Genomic DNA, 17291 nt, shown 5'->3' with positions numbered 1-17291 from the left:
AGGGGGCGCAGGGTATGGGTAGTGATTATATGCTTTAAAAAGGCAGGTTTTTTAGACATTTTTTTCATTAAGCATATTGGGCTATTTTGGGCTACTGTCAAAGTGGCTTTTGGCTAGTTTTGGGCTGGTTTCAGAACTGACTTTGGCTGGTTTGGAAAAATAAATCTGGCAACCCTGTATGGTGCTATGAGGTGGGAGGGACCTTTCTTCGGCAGGACACGCCTCTCTCCCTTGGTCACATGGCTGTGACATCACCAGTTAGTCAGAGGCTTTCCATGCTGGCAGAACAGCAGGCAGAGGAGGCTGACATTCTCATTCCTGCCTCTAAAGTGTATCCTGCCCCTGTGGGGAATAGTGACCCGATAAGCAGAGCTGCTGTGTTGCTCCTGTGTCATTCTGCCCCCCGTGTGACTTGCTGAACTGTGGCCCCTGCTAAAGTGAGTGCTGAACCTTCTCCACTTGGCAAAAGGGTTGTTTGGAGAATTATTTCCACGGCTGTTATAATGCTTGAGCCTCCCCCCCCCCCACCCTGCAAACTCAAATCTCCCCAGACTTACTGTACTTACACCTGTATTTGCCCCCAACTAGAGTGCTGCATTGGGGAGGGGAGAGTGCAGGGGAGTCACATTGCATATATGTAGCACTGAGGGCTGTTACCCTGCCAGGGTCAGACTGGGGGGGTGCAGGGCCCACCGGGCTGCTGCCCTGCAGGTGCCCTTGTCACTCCCCTCGCAGGGGCCCCTGCTGAGCCTTCCCTACCCCCCCGCGGGGGCCCTCGCTGAGTCTTCCCTACCCCTCTGCAGGGGCCCTCGCTGAGCCTCCCTAACCCCCCGCAGGGTCCCTTGCTGAGCCTCCCTAACCGCGCAGGGGCCCTCGATGAGCCTCCCTAACCCCCCGCAGGGTCCCTTGCTGAGCCTCCCTAACCGCGCAGGGGCCCTCGCTGAGCCTCCCTATCCCCGCAGGGGCCCTCGCTGAGCCTTCCCTACCCCTCTGCAGGGGCCCTCGCTGAGCCTCCCTATCCCCGCAGGGGCCCTCGCTGAGCCTTCCCTACCCCTCTGCAGGGGCCCTCGCTGAGCCTTCCCTACCCCTCTGCAGGGGCCCTCGCTGAGCCTCCCTATCCCCGCAGGGGCCCTCGCTGAGCCTTCCCTACCCCTCTGCAGGGGCCCTCGCTGAGCCTCCCTATCCCCGCAGGGGCCCTCGCTGAGCCTTCCCTACCCCTCTGCAGGGGCCCTCGCTGAGCCTTCCCTACCCCTCTGCAGGGGCCCTCGCTGAGCCTCCCTATCCCCGCAGGGGCCCTCGCTGAGCCTTCCCTACCCCTCTGCAGGGGCCCTCGCTGAGCCTCCCTAACCGCGCAGGGGCCCTCGCTGAGCCTCCCTATCCCCGCAGGGGCCCTCGCTGAGCCTCCCTAACCCCCCGCAGGGTCCCTCACTGAGCCTCCCTAACCCCCCGCAGGGGCCCTCGCTGAGCCTCCCTATCCCCGCAGGGGCCCTCGCTGAGCCTCCCTAACCCCCTCAGGGGCCCTCTCTGAGCCTCCCTAACCCCCCGCAGGGGCCCTCGCTGAGCCTCCCTAACCCCCTCAGGGGCCCTCTCTGAGCCTCCCTAACCCCCTGCAGGGGCCCTCGCTGAGCCTCCCTAACCCCGCAGGGGCCCTCGCTGAGCCTCCCTAACCCCGCAGGGGCCCTCGCTGAGCCTCCCTAACCACCGCAGGGGCCCTCTCTGAGCCTCCCTAACCCCCGCAGGGGCCCTCTCTGAGCCTCCCTAACCCCCGCGGGGGCCCTCTCTGAGCCTCCCTAACCCCCCGCAGGGTTCCCCACCCAACGTCCTCCACTGAGCACGTAGAAGTTTGACGTGTCAAGGAACGAATGGTCGGCCGGGGGAGCGCCAGCAAGGGTCGGGTCTGGGCCGCCAGGGCCCACCTGGTTTTTTCCCGGTATCCCAGCAGCCCAGTCCAACCCTGTACCCAGATAAACATGGTATCTAATGCTGATTAAATAACAAGAGAAGAAAGGTTAAAAGAGATAGGAACTTTATATCTTATTGTTCTTTAATCTGTGTATTATTTTGGATATTGGTTTCATCCCCTAATCCCCTGCAACCGCATTCTATTCAGTGAGTTGCTAATTTAACTGTAAAATAGACCTTAAAATGGGATCTGTGGCAGGCAGAACCGGTTATCCACTGACTGAAGGGCACCCTCTCCCCCCATAAACCCCGATTATCCATTATCTGTAGTAATTATATTGGCATGTTTGGGGTTAATATGCAGATTGTCCTCTTTTTGTAGTAATCATACTGGCATGTCTGCAGTTAAAATGCCTGTTATCAGTTTTATTTAGTGATTATACTGGCTCATCTGTGGTTAATGTGCAGATTATACATTATCTGTAGTAATTATACTGGCATGGCAGGGGTTAATATGCTGAGTATTCATTTTCTATAGTTTTTATGCTGCCACATCTCTGGTTAATATTCTGATTGTCCATTTTCTGTACTTTATTATACTAACTAACTAACACATTTGAACACATATTCAAGCCCCCCTTTTACCCAAACTATGGCCTGTTCTACACCTGAGTCTTCTCCCCACTTGCTGGACATTATACTGTGTAGAGCAGAAGGTCCAACTCTAAAGCTCATTAAGGAGATCAGTTGTCTTTCTATTAGATCCTACAGATTGGGCTCAGTAGTGTGTTCTCTAGAACCTGCACTGATGGTCTGATTAATTCCGTAGGGCGTTGGTTATAACTTAGCGAAATGAAATCATCTTAATCACGCCCTACTATAATTAATAATAATGAATTCTTCTATAAAACAACAATAGGTGATATAAAGCAATTACAGGTATCGGACCCATTATCCATAATGCTCGGGACCCAGGGTATTCCGGATAAGGGTTTTTTCTGTAATTTGGATCTCCATACAATAAGCCTGTTAAAAAATCAATAAAACATAATTAAACCCGATAGGGCTGTTCTGCCCCCAATAAGGGGTAATTATATCTTAGTTGGGATCAAGTACAGGTACTGTTTTATTATTACAGAGAAAAGGGAATCATTTAACCATTAAATAAACCCAATAGGGCTGTTCTGCCCCAATAAGGGGTAATTATATCTTAGTTGGGATCAAGTACAGATACTGTTTTATTATTACAGAGAAAAGGGAATAATTTAACCATTAAATAAACCTAATAGGGCTGTTCTGCCCCCAATAAGGGGTAATTATATCTTAGTTGGGATCAAGTACAGGTACTGTTTTATTATTACAGAGAAAAGGGAATAATTTAACCATTAAATAAACCTAATAGGGCTGTTCTGCCCCCAATAAGGGGTAATTATATCTTAGTTGGGATCAAGTACAGGTACTGTTTTATTATTACAGAGAAAAGGGAATCATTTAACCATTAAATAAACCCAATAGGGCTGTTCTGCCCCAATAAGGGGTAATTATATCTTAGTTGGGATCAAGTACAGGTACTGTTTTATTATTACAGAGATAAGGGAATCGTTTAACCATGAAATAAACCCAATAGGGCTGTTCTGCCCCAATAAGGGGTAATTATATCTTAGTTGGGATCAAGTACAGGTACTGTTTTATTATTACAGAGAAAAGGGAATCGTTTAACCATGAAATAAACCCAATAGGGCTGTTCTGCCCCCAATAAGGGGTAATTATATCTTAGTTGGGATCAAGTACAGGTACTGTTTTATTATTACAGAGAAAAGGGAATCATTTAACCATTAAATAAACCCAATAGGGCTGTTCTGCCCCCAATAAGGGGTAATTATATCTTAGTTGGGATCAAGTACAGGTACTGTTTTATTATTACAGAGAAAAGGGAATCATTTAACCATTAAATAAACCCAATAGGGCTGTTCTGCCCCCAATAAGGGGTAATTATATCTTAGTTGGGATCAAGTACAGGTACTGTTTTATTATTACAGAGAAAAGAGAATCATTTAACCATTAAATAAACCCAATAGGGCTGTTCTGCCCCAATAAAGGGTAATTATATCTTAGTTGGGATCAAGTACAGGTACTGACAATATCTATAAGGCTACACAGGGCTGATATTCTACTGGTATTCGCTTACTTGTGTGTCTGCAACTAGAGCCACTGAGTTGGCCTGGGTGCAGACACATGAAATTAATTTACAGAAACCCATCAATATGCATTTTCGCCCCACATCCACTCACTGAATCTGCACCCAGGCCGACATGGGGCCTTTTCTGATCCCATAAAAGAATACAGAGCCACCCCCTTTGTGGCCAAGCTGAGATCAGGGCTGACCTGTGAATTCCCTTTCCCCACTCACATGCTACATTGGGATTAGATTCTATTATTTTAATGTAAATCACTTCTACTTACGCATTCAACTGATGGAACGTTTACAGCTTCTCCCTCCTTAAAGAAAAAGAGAAATATTCTAAGTTGTATGCATGGCAGGGCTTTTTCTCATAAAAGGCTTAAATATGCTGGGAGCTAATGGCTGGAGGTCCTGTATTTATTCATATTCTGGCTGTATGCTTCTACTGCTGCACCTTGTACCCCCAGTGCTCCAACAGCACGTCCTGGTTCAGAAACCATGGGCTCCAAATGATACAATTGTAACAGGTTTCAGTGGGTGTGTATTTTAAAGGGAAATTAACCCTGACTGCCAGTAATTGTGGTGGACTGGTGGAAGTTGTACCTTTTGTAGGTTAAAAACTCCATTAGAAACTTTATGAACCACCATATTGTATGCATTGCTGCCAAAATTGGAGTGATAGGAAATTATATGAGATTTGATACTATGTACGTGGGATTCTGACAGATACCCCTTATATGCCCCAAGCAGCATGTCCAGCTCCGTGCCACCCAGCTCCGTGCCACCCAGCTCTGTGCCACCCAGCTCCTGTGACTGCTTTGTCTCCCTTCCGCCGGCCTCTCTTGCTTCTGTTGTTCTATTTGGTAAGAACTCAGACCGACCCCGCGATGAGGTCCAGGAGATTGTGTTCCGTCCAGCAGGATCTCATCCACCGGGATCAAAGCTGAAGGTGAGCTCTTCTTAACTGGCATCTAAGTACCCGTGTAAAAGGGGGGCCCTGCGGAATATGGCTATAGATCCAGTTTGATGGCTGCCTGTTATTCCCAATTAGTGCACGTACATAGAGGTGGAGCAGGTGGCCGAGACCCTTGCAGTTCTGCTGAGTCGCCCCGCCTGGCTCTGGGGCGCAGAGATGGGGGCTAATGAGAAGGGTGTCTGTATAGGGAATGAAGCAGTGTGGACCAAGGAGCCAGTGACAGAGGGTGAGGCTTTGCTGGGCATGGACCTAGTCAGGTAAGGCTCCATTCATTTTATTCCGTGTCTTTAAACTGGACATTGTGTTCCTAAGCCTTGTCAGATCCATCAGCCATTGCTTTGTCTATTTTAGCAAATAACACCGTGTCTTTAAATGGATTCTGCCATGGGGCACTTTTTATTTCTAAATGACACTGTTTACATAGCAAATAATTCCCTCTGCCATTTAAACTTTTATTCATGAACCAACAAATGTATTTGTAGCTGTAATATTGGTGTGTAGGCACCATCTCAGTGCATTGTGCCTGAGTCTGAGCTTTCAGCCAGCGCTACACATTAGAACTGCTTTCAGCTAACCTATTGTTTCTCCTACTCCCATGTAACTGGAGGAGTCCCAAGCCGGACTTGGATTTCTTACTATTGAGTGCTATTCTGATACCTACTGGGAGCTGCTATCTTGCTCCCTTCCCATTGTTCTGCTGATCGGCTGCTGGAAGGGGGGGGGGGATATCACTCCAACTTGCAGCGCAGCAGTAAAGTGTGACTGAAGTTTATCAGAGCACAGGTCACATGGCTGTGGCACCCTGGGAAATGAAGAATATGGCTAGCCCCATGTGAAATTTCCAAATTAAATATAAAAAAAAACAGATTACAATGCAGGATTCTGCTGGAGAAGCTCTAATAACTGATGGGTTTTGAAAAAATGTGTTTTTCCATAACAGCATTCCTATTTAGTGCCATTTTATCCATCTCCCTAGGCTAGCTCTAGAGCGTGCGCCCTCGGCTCAGCAAGCTGTGCAAGTTATTACTGATCTTTTGGGCCGGTATGGGCAGGGAGGCAGCTGCAGGGAAGATCCAGAACCCCTCATATATCACAATACGTTCTTGCTGTGCGATCGCTCAGAGGCTTATGTTCTAGAGACTGCGGGGCCCTACTGGGCAGCGGAGAGAATTGTTGGTGAGTAAACAAAGCCGCCCCCATAATATACACAACATTGCTTTATGTACAAAATCAAATTCCTTGTAGATTGTAAGCTCTTTTGGGCAGGGCTCTCTTCACCTCTTGTATCGGTTATTGATTGTTTTATATGTTACTCTGTATGTCCAATGTATGTAACCCACTTATTGTACAGCGCTGCGGGATATGTTGGCGCTTTATACATAAACGTTAATAATAATAATGCTGGATGTTTTGTTTTACCTCTTAATGTTTCATGTCTCAACTCACAGAGGGGGCGCGGAACTTGTCCAACCAGCTGAGTATATCAGTTTGCCCCTGGAGGGAACACCCCCAGCTCCGCTCACATGCCTTACAGCAGGGATGGTGGGACGGCCAAGGGGACTTTAACTTCTCAGCGGTGTATTCTTTGGAGAAGCAGCCTGTACGCATGGAAGCAGCCAAATTGCGATATGGGGCTGGGCAGGAACTGCTCCGTATGCAAGCAGGTGAAAAAAATGGTTGAAAGGTTTGGATGAAAAGCTATTAGCAGTGAAATAGTGTCTGTGACCCAGAAGAAATGGAGGGGAAGTAGAACATGAACAAAAGAATGTAAGTGGTAACACTTCCTAATGTCACACCATGTCTTCCTATATCCGTTCCCTCCTCAGGGCACATAACAGTCAAGTCTATGCTGAATATTTTGCGTGACAAGAAAAGTGGTATCTGCATGGACTCTGGTGGCTTCCGTACCACGGCCAGCATGGTGTCTGTTCTACCACGTTCACCCGATGTACCGTGTATTCATCTGCTGACTGCCACTCCAGACCCGTCCAGGTAAAGAGATAATTACAGACAGGGCCGCCATCAGGGGGGCACAGGGGGGACACTTGTCCTGGAAGTCACTGGAGGAAGCCGCAGGGGAGCCAGAGGAAATCGCTGGTGGAGGGGGCTGGAAGAAATCGCTGGTGGGGGGGGAGCTGGAGGAAGTTGCTGGGGGGGGGGAGCTGGAGGAAGTTGCTGGGGGGGGAGCTGGAGGAAGTTGCTGGGGGGGCTGGAGGAAGTCGCTGGGGTGGGGGCTGGAGCCGCAGGAGGATGCTGGGGGGGAGCTGTGCAGATGCAGGGGGGAGCCATGGCACATCAAGAGGGGGGAGCTGGAGGATGCTGGTGGGAGCAGGGGGAGGAGCCGGAGGATGCTTGGGGAGGTGGGAGCTGGAGGATAGTGGGAAGGACGCTGGGGGGGGGTAACTGGAGGATGCTGGCTACCAGTGTCTGTGTGTCCTTTGTACTGATCGGAGGGGCAGGGTGTGGGAGGAGGGGGGGCAGGGCGTGAGAGGAGGGGGGCCTAGAAAATTTTGTTGTGAGGGGCCCCGTGATTTCTGATGGCGGCCCTGAATACAGAATACATGTAAATTCCTCTCAGCCCTGCTCTCCCTGAACCTTCCTACTGTAAACTTATTGTGTCCTTTATTTCCTAGGTCAGTGTACAAGCCCTTTATTTTTGGCCCACATGTGACACAAGTGCCCTGGGTGTTGTCGCCTAGTTTTGGGGAGCACGACCCTACCCAGCAGATTCCTAGGTTCCAGACCCAAGTCGATCGCAGACACGACCTTTACAGACAGCACCAGGGAGCTCTAGAGGCTTGTAAAGCCAATAAGGTACAAAAGGAAATAAATTGCCATTAGTAAATTGTAACACATGTGACCTTTAGCTTTTACCTATAGAAAATGTGTATCTATTGTAGATTTTGTAAATTAAAGGGGAACTCCAACACAACTCATAATAAACATAATTTCAAGCAACTTTGCAATATACATCAGTTAAAAAATATGCAGCCTTTTCATGATTTTTTAATGTAATAATCTGGTTTGGAACAGTTCTCTAAGCCCCGCCCCTGTTCCCCTGCTGATCTGGCTGTCAACTTTGTGACTCAAATAAACTGTAACAGTAGTCGCCTGTCCCTCAGCCTGCCTTCAGCCTGCATACCCCCAATCCCACAATCCCCTGCTGCACACGTGTCAATAAGTTACGTAACATCACAGTGCAATGCATTGTGGGTTATGTAGTTCCTGCATGCTGTCTGTAAGCTGTGGAGAAGTTGTTACAATTTGTAACATCAATGTTTTAGTCCCTCCTCCCCTGCCAGGATTTCAATTGATGCAGAACTAATTTGCAGCTGGATTTCAGCATATAAAAATGGTATTTATTCCTACTTTTGAAGGAACAGATTACAGTGATGAGTATATTAAGGATTTCTGTGTTGTGTGGGGCTCTTTAACAAATTTTGTCCATAGCTTGGCTACATATTATATTATATATATATATTCTATAGTTCTGTATTATGTAGGACTTCCCTAGCAACAGAAATCTATGTAAGTTTAAACAACATCCATTTCCATTTTGGAAAGAAGACTGTAAGCTCAACACAGAACTCTTTGAAGTAAAGTAATAGAAGGTAACATGCCTCAGTTCATGCTATAAAGTCTATCATTTAATGAAGGGGACATAGTATATTTTAGCTGCTGCCTACCTGACCCCACTGCTTTCCTAATTATTTAATCACCTGCTAAAACTATCTTTCCTAAAGCAGGAAGCGGAAGAAACACTAAGAAAAAAGCAGCTAAAGCTAGAGGATGAAAATCTCCATTGGGTTGATACAATTTTGGACCCAAGCGATTCAGCTGACCCTGTGGGTGGGTCGGATATGTTCCTGATCTGTGTAGAGAAGGAGCTGGAGTTATACAAAGGAATTGGAGAAAAGCAATGCACCCACACAGAAGTATAACCCCCCCCCGGCAATGTTAGATTTTCCCCTGTGCAATAATACAAGTCTCTTTAGTAGCAATAAAAAGACAATAATCAAGTTTAATTATCAATCAAGTCAAGCAATCAACAACGACTAATAACTTATTCAATAATAAAAATATTGGTGTCACTTTTTTTGTCCTGCGCTGTGATTAAGCCTAGTTTTCGGTTGGTTTGTGGGGGGTTTCCGCGTGGACTGTGACGGCACCGCACTGGATACGGTTCTTGCTTTGCTAGAGGAGGGGACATTTGTCACCAGTCTCTTATTTGCAGATGAGGGAACACTTATACCGTGTGGTTTACCTGAGCTAGAAGAACCTGCAGGCAGTTTTGGGGAGGGGGCAGAGGCTGGCAGTTTTGGAGGTTTTATGCTACTGGGAACTGATTTAGACTTTCCTTCATCAGGCCTTGAACCCTGCCCTGTGCTACATGGAGGACGTAATGTGGCAGCACGAGCCTGGCTGGTGGATTTCTTAACCAAGACTTGGTCATTGTTTTTAGAGGTTTTATGATTTAGGCGGACATCTTGGCCTGTTTTAGCTAAAGCTGAAAGACCGTTCTCTGTTGATCCATTATTTAGAGAGTTTTCCTCATATATAGCTTCAGGTTTAGTGTTTTTCATGCCAGTCAGGCACGAGGCAGAGCCTTGGGGTTCCGCAGTGGATGAGCTATGTTCCGATAACACATTTACTCCTGGGATTTGTTCAGATAAGGCAAGGAAATCTTTATCCTCAATCACTTCCTCTAAGCGCTCTCTGTGTTCTTTCAGTGCTCTCTCTTTCCTGTGCTGTGATCGTTCCAGTATGTCTTGGCGCACAGACGAGAGACTGCCTGAAAATGAAATTAGGTCAGATATCACACTTAATATTATTATAAGGAAACATTATTATTATAGGGAAACATTATATTATTATAGGGAAACTGGGAGGCAGTTTGGCTTAGAGAATGTAAAGTGTCAAAATAGAAACACAAGTCCATGCATGTAGCCATATACCTGTGTGTACATGTAAGTGGTGCTCTATTTAGTAAGTGGTGCTCTATTAGGAATGTATGATGCCAATAAATCATAATCCAAAGGGCACTCACATAAATAGCAACGTGCAGTTGTTTTGATGCTTTTTATACAGATCTCAGCGAGAGACATCAAAATAAAAGTAATCTAAACCACTGCACATTGCTGTTCATTTGGATTATTAAAGTGTCAAAATATAAAAAATATAATTCAGCTGAATTTTCTGGACATCACTTTGCTTCTACATATATTTATTGATCAAAGAAGGTCTTATTTATCAGTTTTAGTATTTCATTTACAAGTCAGAGACCCTATACTACTTGCTGTACCGAGGCATAATGAATTACTATCTACAGGCTTCAGGGAAATACTCCTTTACACCTGTTATTAAGAATATATAGAATGATTGCAAGGCTTTGGAGAGAATGTTCACCGGTTATCTGGCTGACTTATCAGACTCTTCTTCTGTACTGTACTTCTTTCAGTCTGTCATTCAAACCACTGTTTGCATGGGAAAGTAAGACCCTAACAATCACATAACTATAGCAATCATAACTATTTAAATTCTAAACTGGAGAGCTGCAGAATATACCCTTCTTTTTGACATGAGCACATTCAGTTGGGCTTATGTAGTACATTTATTTTGTATACAGACATACCTGAAGCCACAGATTGAAAGGAAACCATGATAGTTACTCATAGGATCCCTTTCACACTGCCCCCCTTTAGGCTCACACAGTCATACAACCCCTCCCTCACCACAGTGGGTGGTGGGTGCATACATTTTCTGGAAAGCAGAGTAAGTCCCACCACTTCACAATTGAACAAGCTGAGGGTTACACTGTGAACCTAAGGGGGGTGGGAAATGGTTTATCAGAGTATCATGGTTTCCGTTCAATCTCTAGAATCAATTATGTCTTAAAAAAAAATTACCTTTTTATGCAACTTTTCTACATAAGCACACAGTATTGTGTATTGCATGTGTGAAAGGTAAGTAAAGCGGTAATACCACGGATGTTTCTGTCATGTTAAATATTACCTGAGTCTGTATATGATAGGCTGGGGTCATCAGCATCAGATTCATCCTCTTCCTCAAGTTCTACATAGAATTCCTGGCTCTGCTTGACACTCACAATTTCTCCATCCAACTCCTGCAGGAGAGGCAGGGCTGTCATCACCTTCTGCCTGAGAAAAGAGTGATACACAATCATCGCATTATATATATATATATATATGAGCGACACTGAGGTCAATAACTTGTGCGTCTCTGCTAGTATTATTGCATGCATTTGTGTGTTGATATAGAAAACCACTGTATGGCCTGTCACCCTAGAGCAAACTGTTACCTGTAATCTGGTGCATGAGTACAGCCATTTTCTCTCAGATCCAAGGCAAGTAGTTTTGGTGGCAGTTCTCCTGTTCCATAAGAGGACAGATAAAGTAAAGACATTAAAGCCACGCAGGCCACATTATGACCGTGCTTACAGATTATGATCGCCTACAAAGCGGGCGTTTATCAGTCTGTTCTCTTGAAAGTTCAGCAAGTATTTTGGCAGTCCTTGGCACTGTTCTAATAGTTTTAAAAAAGGTACTATCCAGAAGGATCCGTTATCCAGAATGCTCCGAAATACAGAAAGGCCATCTTCCATTGACTCCATATTACTCAAATAATGATATATTCTTTTAAAATTCTTTCCTTTTTCTCTGTAATAATACAAAAGTACCTGTACTTGATCCCAACTAAGATATAATTAACCCTTATTGGGGGCAGAACAGCCCTATTGGGTTTATTTAATGGTTAAATGATTCCATTTTCTCTGTAATAATAAAACAGTACCTGTACTTGATCCCAACTAAGATATAATTACCCCTTATTGGGGGCAGAACAGCCCTATTGGGTTTATTTAATGGTTAAATGATTCCATTTTCTCTGTAATAATAAAACAGTACCTGTACTTGATCCCAACTAAGATATAATTACCCCTTATTGGGGGCAGAACAGTCCTATTGGGTTTATTTAATGGTTAAATAATTCCCTTTTCTCTGTAATAATAAAACAGTACCTGTACTTGATCCCAACTAAGATATAATTACCCCTTATTGGGGGCAGAACAGCCCTATTGGGTTTATTTCATGGTTAAATGATTCCCTTTTCTCTGTAATAATAAAACAGTACCTGTACTTGATCCCAACTAAGATATAATTACCCCTTATTGGGGGCAGAACAGCCCTATTGGGTTTATTTAATGGTTAAATGATCCCCTTTTCTCTGTAATAATAAAACAGTACCTGTACTTGATCCCAACTAAGATATAATTTATATTATTATTATTATCCTTATTCAAGGCAAAACAGTCCTATTTGGTTTAATTCATGTTCAGTAGACTCAAGGTCTGGGGATCTAAATTATGGAATGATCCCTTATTCGGTAAACCCCAGGTCCTGTGCATTCTGAATTACAGGCCCTATACCTGTACAAATAACATGTTATAGTAATAGGAGAACTGGCATTTTAATCACCAAAATAGAAATTTGCACCTGGGCAGTAACTCATGACAACCAATCAGATGTTTGCTTTCATTGTTCTACCCTCAGCTAGTTGAAAAAGGCTCAATGGTTGCTATGGGTTACTGCCCAGATGCAAATTTGCCCTGTGTTTATAAATAAGCCCCACTATCTTTCTGTTCTTCTGATATGATATACAGCTTATATTTGTCATTTTTATAAATACAGCGTGCCTGCATTTCCCCTCACCTTCATTCACTCTCTGTATCAGATTGTGGGACAGGTCCAGGAACTGCAAGTTCAGCAGGGAATGCAGATTTGTCACTTCTTCAATCCTGTTCCCTGACAGACTCAGGAACCTGTCAGAGAAAATCTTATTAGGGTGTGAATTCTACTCACAAAATACTTAAAAGGTTTCCAATATTTTTCAGTCTTTTAACCCAAGCAGCTGTATTTACTATTTATTTAGAGCTGATCTGCACTTCCCACACTAACTGCATATTTACCAAAGGGTGAAACTAGAGCGCATCACAATTCGCCAGACAGGAATTACACAGCCCTCGGTGCAGTTTCCATAAATATATGGCACTAAGGGCCCGATTCACTAAAGTCCGAAATAAGGAGTGCTATTTATAGCATGCGTTAAAAATCTTATCACTTCTTATTTTTCGCTCGATTCACTAAAAGGACACTTGTCATAATTAAGAAGCGATGTTCTTGGCGTTATTTATCTTGCGACGACATATTTTCAAGCAATGTGCTGCGTAATATGTTGTGCGCTGCGTAATATATTGCTTGAAAATATGTCGTCGCAAGATAAATAACGCCAAGAACATCGCTTCTTAATTATGACAAGTGTCCTTTTAGTGAATCGAGCGAAAAATAAGAAGTGATAAGATTTTTAACGCATGCTATAAATAGCACTCCTTATTTCGGACTTTAGTGAATCGGGCCCTAAGTATCTTATGCAAGTGAAGAGAAAGCTGTGGCATACTCTGCTGATTTACAGATGGCTATCACTTATTAGACACATATTGATGAGTGTAAAGGTCCCCATACACGTGAAGATTCGCTCACTTAGCGATGTCACCAAGTGAGTGGATCTTCACCCGATATCCCCACCTACGGGTGGGCGATATCGGGGGAACATGTAGACTAATTTGATCGTTTTACGGCAATGGGGCAATGGGGCAGTCGGTACAGGGACCACATCAACGAGCCGATGCGGTCCCGGATCCGACTAAATCTTTTAACCTGCCTGATCGATATCTGGCCAATTTCCGGCCAGATATCGGTCGGGTATGGCCGTCGTTTCTGCCCCTACACAAATTGGTCCAAGGGAACGATATCGGCAGCTACAATCGGCCCGTGTGTGGGGACCTTAAGAGTGCTTTAACCAAATGCAACGGCTGTTCCATACACAAACACTTATTTATCTAGTATAAACTGCTTTTATTTGGGTGTGGGATCATGTATTCAGATACTATATGACAAATTTGAGAATTTACCGCAGATTTTTAAGCAGCTCCAAGTTCTCGATCTTCTTTATTAGGTTCTAATGACAGAAAGGAAATAGAGATGATGTAAAATAGGATCTGCATTATGGGACCAATACATTGTAAATATATCTGAATTGAAAAGACTGACTTTTGCTATTCAAACAGCATCAAAAATACGCCTTTCAGGCAAGTGACGAGAAGAGTCAGGCCATAATGTGTAGCTGTATGAAGAGTAAATTGTAGAGCTGTGAATAGTAAACTAAACTTTGCAAACATGATCTGTGCAATCCTGTGTGGGTTACTTCTGACACTTTATGCCGATGCTTCCTTTTTAGATAAATTCCGTGCCTAGCGGCTACAGACTGTAGGTGGGGAATGTTGGGTAAATTGGTCATCTTGCATGTTCAGCCAATTACAAGGCTGTTATATTGGTTACCGTATGTAACTTAATAGTATTAACAGAGGCAGTAGTAAGTAGAGTGTATTCTGTAGATGTAGCCTTGGTTACCTTCTGTAACATAATAGCGATTTGAAGTTAGTAAAAAAACCTTTACAGACTTTGTGGGTTATGTAAGTAGTCAGTTATGCATCCTACAGGCTTATCATATTGGTTGTGTTTTAGCACTTCTGTGTGAGGGTTGTCGATAAGGGTACGCACTCTGTTGGGGGGGGTACGCACTCTGTCGGGGGGGTACGCACTCTGTCGGGGGGGTACGCACTCTGTCGGGGGGTACGCACTCTGTCGGGGGTACGCACTCTGCAACTTACAGGCTGCGTGTGTTTCTAAGGCAGATTACCTCTTGCAGGTACAAGCTGTGTGTTTCCCTGACACATTCCAGACTGCTCATCCTGGTGATTCTCTCTCGGTCCAGTCTGACGGAGTGTAGGAGAAGTAGTGCCTCTGCCCTACAGGAATGATAATTGACATGGATTGGCTTAGTAAAAAACACATATTCACTGAGAAATGTGACTCTGTAGGACGCTATCCCTTATGTAATAAAAGGCATTACATTTGCCCAGGAGCAGTAACCCATAACAACCAATAAGATGCTTGATTTTAAACAGGTGACAAGTAAATGCTACCTGATGATTGGTTGCTATGGGTTACTGCTCCTGGGCAAACTTTTATTACATAAAATCCTAAATTATCTCCCCAACTTGTATTGGCCAGGCACAACGTCCGGCATTTTTTCGATTGCCCTCCGGCTCTACTCCTCCCCCTCAACATACTTGCCGTAATAGAGTGATATTTACAGAAGCTGTAAGGACTGCAAGCTGTATTTGAACAAACACAAACTTCTAGCTGTTTCTGTAAAAAGTGTTTTATTATGGCAGCCGAGGTGGGAGCAGCCATTGAGGTGCATAATTATTCATTCTTTACCACCCAGCAATTTTGTTTTTCTTGTCTGGCTAATATTTCTTTCTGGGGAGAACACTGTGATTAGATTATGTTCCAAGCATCAGGCCTCAGACCCATAAGGTGTAATGCAGTGTGTATTCAGGCACTTACAGTCTCTGCCCAGTTGCATTCTGTAACGAGGGATCCAGGTTTCTCCTGGCAATGGTCTGTATGGTGATTTCCGTGTCACCTATAAAGCAACAACATTCACAAGGTTTTATTCCATAAAGCACTAGAAATGTAAGTGGAAAGGGCAATTTTGGATGCAAGTCGGCATGTTTTGTTTTACCCACAATGCACATTTTCTTCCTGCAAATTCCAGGGTACTTGGAATAGCGCCCAATGCGTTAAAGCATACATACATATACAAAGTTGTCACCCCCCTTGCACTTGTGCCTCTGCCTCTCCCCATAACATATTACTCTGCCACTTAATGGGTTTATATACCCAGAAAGTGGGCAAACCTATTAATTAGTAGACAGAGACCCAAGCAGCCCCTGTGGGACCAATAAATATTGCCTGCCTATGGCATGTTACAGGTCCCCCTGGCATTTGCCAGAATCAACAAGTTGCCAGTCCGGGCTTAGACTGCAGGCCTGGTGTTTATTTTTTTAATTTATGTACTTTATTCTGATTTACCTCCCCTTTCCTTCAAGGCACAATGATAAAACTTTAAATATGAATGCCAGGGGTGTTTTAACCAGTTTGATGACCAACAGGTAAGGAACTACCAAATAATGCTGCATGCAGAAACCACTAAACATACCTTGTGTATATGAGTTTTAATGACTAACATTTCAGCAGTCACATACACAACACTCTGATTTACAGCCCCCCTAACAGTAAGCTGATGCCATCAGTTTTTAAACCGTAAACATTCTCAAAAATGTAAAATGGGTATTTCTACCCAAATTACCCAACTGCAAAGCTTTGTCAATAGTGTTTTTCTTTATCATTTCCTATCTACCATGTGTCTTAATGGGGAACTCCACCCAAACACAGCTTCGGCATTTTAAAAAGTAAACATAATTTCAAGCAACTTTGCAATATACATTAATTAAAAAATATGCAGCCTTTTCATGATGTGTAATGTAATAATCTGGTTTGGAACAGTTCCCTAAGCCCCGCCCCCTGTTCCCCTGCTGATCTGGTTGGCTACTTGTGACTCAAATAAAATGTAACAGTAGCGCCTGTCCCTCAGCCTGCCTTCAGCCTGCCTCCTCCCAATCCCACAATTCCCTGCTGCACACGTGATGTCAATAAGGAAAGGAACATCCCAGTGCAATGCATTGTGGGTTATGTAGTTCCTGCATGCTGTCTGTAAGCTGTGGAGAAATTGTTACAATTTGTAACATTAATGTTTTAGTCCCTCCTCCCCTGCCAGGATTTCAAATGATGCAGAAAGAGAAAAACTGTTTTGCAGCTGGATTTCAGCATATAAAAATGGTATTTATTCCTACTGTTTGAAGGAACAGATTACAGGGATAGGTATATTAGGGGTTCTGTGTTGGGTGGGGCTCTTTAACAAATTGTGGGTCGGAGGCTGTAATTCCCCTTTACAACACTTAGAAAAAAATACCATAAAAATGAATACTAGGGGTCGTCGGGAAAGTTTTAATGTCTAAAGGCATGGGGGCTCCATAGAAAGGAGCATGGAAATGGGTGTAGATCAATTCACTTGGCTGACACTTTGACACAAACTGTATCTTGTATTTATTTGTATTTATTGTTATTCTTTGTATTTATCTATTATCTTAATAACCCCCTGTTTGTATTAATGTATTCTACTGTACAGCGCTGGGTACATAAGTAGCACTTTATAAATAAAGATATACATACATACATACATACATAC

The 17291-nt window shown here is 44.2% G+C and overlaps 2 protein-coding genes across 5 annotated transcripts in view; one reads left to right on the top strand and one right to left on the bottom strand.

Annotated features, from left to right (window-relative positions):
- The first annotated feature begins 228 nt into the window (after nucleotides 1–228).
- scrn2 (secernin 2) lies at nucleotides 229–9151 on the top strand. 3 transcript variants are annotated; one of them, XM_012952558.3, is made up of 8 exons: nucleotides 229–437; nucleotides 4832–5033; nucleotides 5136–5317; nucleotides 6037–6236; nucleotides 6509–6724; nucleotides 6887–7052; nucleotides 7694–7874; nucleotides 8804–9151. In XM_012952558.3, the coding sequence occupies exons 2-8, from the start codon at nucleotides 4836–4838 to the stop codon at nucleotides 8999–9001; spliced, it is 1341 nt and encodes a 446-aa protein (XP_012808012.2). In that variant the 5' UTR covers nucleotides 229–437; nucleotides 4832–4835; the 3' UTR covers nucleotides 9002–9151.
- lrrc46 (leucine rich repeat containing 46) overlaps nucleotides 9056–17291 on the bottom strand; it is a 10643-nt gene continuing 2407 nt past the window's right edge. For both annotated transcript variants that reach the window (XM_031894387.1, XM_031894388.1), the window contains exons 2-8: nucleotides 15548–15626; nucleotides 14835–14943; nucleotides 14047–14093; nucleotides 12788–12897; nucleotides 11380–11449; nucleotides 11073–11218; nucleotides 9056–9852 (exon numbers count right to left, since the gene is read on the bottom strand). In XM_031894387.1, the coding sequence (XP_031750247.1) occupies nucleotides 9149–9852; nucleotides 11073–11218; nucleotides 11380–11449; nucleotides 12788–12897; nucleotides 14047–14093; nucleotides 14835–14943; nucleotides 15548–15626 (1265 nt within the window). In that variant the 3' untranslated portion in view covers nucleotides 9056–9148. The remainder of the gene's footprint in view (nucleotides 9853–11072; nucleotides 11219–11379; nucleotides 11450–12787; nucleotides 12898–14046; nucleotides 14094–14834; nucleotides 14944–15547; nucleotides 15627–17291) is intronic.

The sequence above is a fragment of the Xenopus tropicalis genome, chromosome 10 (assembly GCF_000004195.4).
Source record: "Xenopus tropicalis strain Nigerian chromosome 10, UCB_Xtro_10.0, whole genome shotgun sequence".
Taxonomy (NCBI): domain Eukaryota; kingdom Metazoa; phylum Chordata; class Amphibia; order Anura; family Pipidae; genus Xenopus; species Xenopus tropicalis.
This window is presented reverse-complemented; position numbering and strand designations above follow the sequence as displayed.

What these genes read in the sequence shown, in the direction of transcription:
- scrn2 (XM_012952558.3), top strand. Translation starts at nt 4,836, where the DNA reads ATGTCCAGCTCCGTGCCACCCAGCTCCGTGCCACCCAGCTCTGTGCCA. An exon ending in CTGGGCATGGACCTAGTCAG is followed by an intron (nt 5,318 to 6,036) that starts GTAAGGCTCCAT and finishes CCATCTCCCTAG; the next exon opens with GCTAGCTCTAGAGCGTGCGC. An exon ending in AGGCTTGTAAAGCCAATAAG is followed by an intron (nt 7,875 to 8,803) that starts GTACAAAAGGAA and finishes TCTTTCCTAAAG; the next exon opens with CAGGAAGCGGAAGAAACACT.